The sequence below is a fragment of the Phytophthora parasitica genome, assembly GCF_000247585.1.
Source record: "Phytophthora parasitica INRA-310 unplaced genomic scaffold supercont2.19, whole genome shotgun sequence".
Lineage (NCBI taxonomy): Eukaryota > Oomycota > Peronosporomycetes > Peronosporales > Peronosporaceae > Phytophthora > Phytophthora nicotianae.
The window spans coordinates 938418-941038 of record NW_008649005.1 but is presented as its reverse complement, the minus strand read 5'-3'; the positions used below and the strand labels follow the sequence as shown (position 1 = coordinate 941038).

Genomic DNA, 2621 nt, shown 5'->3' with positions numbered 1-2621 from the left:
GAGCTTCGAAACTATCGATCCGGGAGTTGTATCACCACTCTTGGGCCAAACTTGCCCTTAAGGCACTGCTCGAACGCCGTCAACCTCATTTGACCGTTCATACCATGCGTGCACTTCTCGAAGGAACGCTAAAACACCGCCGCCCTTTCACTCGTAGCGGTGTCGGAGTAGAATGGAACGATCACCTTCACGGCGTTCCTCAACTCAGTTGGGATGCCCACTATCGGCTCGTTCCGTCTTCGTTGCGTTCCAATTACTTGTGCAGCATAATCACCACCATGGTCGTGCGTCCGGTTCACCATGGGTTCTTGAGGGTACGCCGAGTGCGTCTGGTAGCCCCTCCATGACCACTGAAGCTCCTACCAAGCCCAAGGCCTCCCATGCTTGCAGGCGCCTGATTCGCAGGAGCTGCCGACCACGCTGGCAGCGTTCCACCAGAGTTCCATCCAGCCGTGGGCGTTATCGGAGGTTGAAACGGCGGATAAAGCGCGCCCAGACGTGCCGCGCCGTCTCCTCCATCGTTCCAACTGGTGCTCGGCGCCTGCATGGTCACGCCACCGTAGGACGGGATCGCAGCCATCGGCATTCCCACAGTCGTCGAAGCTGGCGCCGGTAGCGCCACTCTGGGAGCCATCAAACCTTGGTACCCGAGCATTGGCGTACTAACCGGTCGAGTCTGATCGACAAAGGCGTTCTCTGTGGACGCCGGCACTGGGCGTGACACAGGCCTCGCCCCTGCAGGTCGTGGCGGTCTTGTCGGCGTTCAGCCGAGCCTACAGCTTCTAGAGTGCCCGACTAAACGTGTCGACCAACCTCTCTTGTAACGCAGAGTCCGACGTCGGCGTTCCGGCCCTCCTTGTCGGCGTCTCCGTCGCCCGCGCTGGTGTTCCTCCTTGTCTCCTGGGCGTATCACGCTTCGGAAATGTCGTTCCAGACACACCATGGCGTTCCACCACACGCGGAGAAGGGTACGTCTTCGTTCCTCTCGTGTCTAACGCCGCACCGGATGGCGTTACTGTCGGTACCTCGCCTCGCGTCTCACTCGCAAGAGGTAGCGACGGCCTCGACGCATCGAAGGAGAACGCGTCTCTTTGCCGAGCTCTCGGGGTCGACATCGCGGCGTTCGCGGTCTCACCAGCCGTCGTCCTTGCCGGAGTCGTCTCTTCGCTCGGCGGTGGTCGGCGTGCCAGCCGCGCGAGGAACTTGTTAAACATCTATCGGCCCCGGGGCGTGTCCAACACCGACTCGGCCATCCTTCTCGCTCTTGGAGACAGAGGTTCTGACCCGAGCGTCCCCTCTCCGTCCCTACGAGCCTCGCGACCCTCGATCCAGGGTTTGGTTATTCTCGGCGTTCCTCGTTCCGAACCCTCGTTCGAACCGCCCCTAGTCGGAGTCCTTCCACGCGCGTCACCCTCGACGGACCCTCCTGCGTGCTCTTCGTCTTCGTCTTCCGCGAATGTCAGCAGGAAGTGGCGTCTCCGTCTCAAGCGGGGGAACCCACCCACTAAGCCCCTCACCCGCTTCCTCACCTAGTCCCTCTCCGGACCACCCATTAGAGCTCATGTCTCGCTACCCTTTTCCCTCGCCTTGGCGTTCCGTTGCCAAGTAACTTCGAGTTACTCTCTTTCTGCGCTTTCGTTCCCACGATAACCCGGCGAGAAGATACCCTGCTTCTCCACCAAACTGTCGCGGTCTTCCTCCTTAGTGTCGGGGTCGCGTATCTAGCTGGCCGACGTAGGAACGAGAACTATAGCGATAATTCCAAATGTAACTTTAATTATTCTGAGTACCTCTCTCTTAAGAAGGGAAAACACGACTGAGCCTCTTCCTTATGACCTAGAAGCTCCTTACCTGTCCACAACGCTTTCCCACGCAGCGGTCCATAGTGAGGTACCTCCTCATTCCCTTCATCCCAGTCCCACTCTAGACGTGGAACGCCGACGTCTGCTCCTCTTGCCCTTGCTTGTAGGACGTAGCCCGTTGCCCCTGTAGTGAGCAGACCTTCAGGATGCAATCCGCGAGAATAGGGAGACCTCCATCTAGCTGTAGACCGTGACAGTCAGTAGTCTATGTTTCATTTACTGTAAGCTTATAAAGTTTTATATATGTATGCGGACATTGAACGAGTCCGCCATAAATATATCCTCAACATCATGCACATCAGGTTTTCTATATCAGTACGATACGAGTTTCGTTGGCCATTTTAACCAAACGATATTCAATCTATCCGGATAGTCCATATAATTTAGTTTATCGAAAAAATGTTATTAGAGAAATTTCTTGTTTTTGTTCTGTTATCGTTGATACGCCTAATTTCAAATTAGTAATTTGTTGTCTGCGGGGTTGGTAACATCAGGTAAGAAAATAATAGATAAATATTTGGTGAAATGGTGATTACGAATGCAATGCTGAGCATGCTGATGTATTTCACATGACGAAAATGACGTTTATGGGATGTGTACTAGGGCTATTTTTTTCAGCTTATGGAATTGCCATTACTCTCCAACAATACAACAATGTTTTATATAAGACTAGCGTACCTCACAAAATAAATGTTTTGGCACAATTCCCAACTGCTCTCATCTTAACGTTACGCCACTCGATTATTTTCCTGTGAAACT

General features: G+C 53.8%; 1 protein-coding gene across 1 annotated transcript; it reads right to left on the bottom strand.

Annotated features, from left to right (window-relative positions):
- Window positions 1–295: 295 nt before the first annotated feature.
- PPTG_10466 (hypothetical protein) lies at window positions 296–1214 on the bottom strand (the record flags this gene model as incomplete). Its single annotated transcript, XM_008905159.1, has 2 exons — window positions 296–752; window positions 814–1214. The coding sequence occupies 2 exons, from the start codon at window positions 1212–1214 to the stop codon at window positions 296–298; spliced, it is 858 nt and encodes a 285-aa protein (XP_008903407.1).
- Between the last annotated feature and the right edge of the window lie 1407 nt (window positions 1215–2621).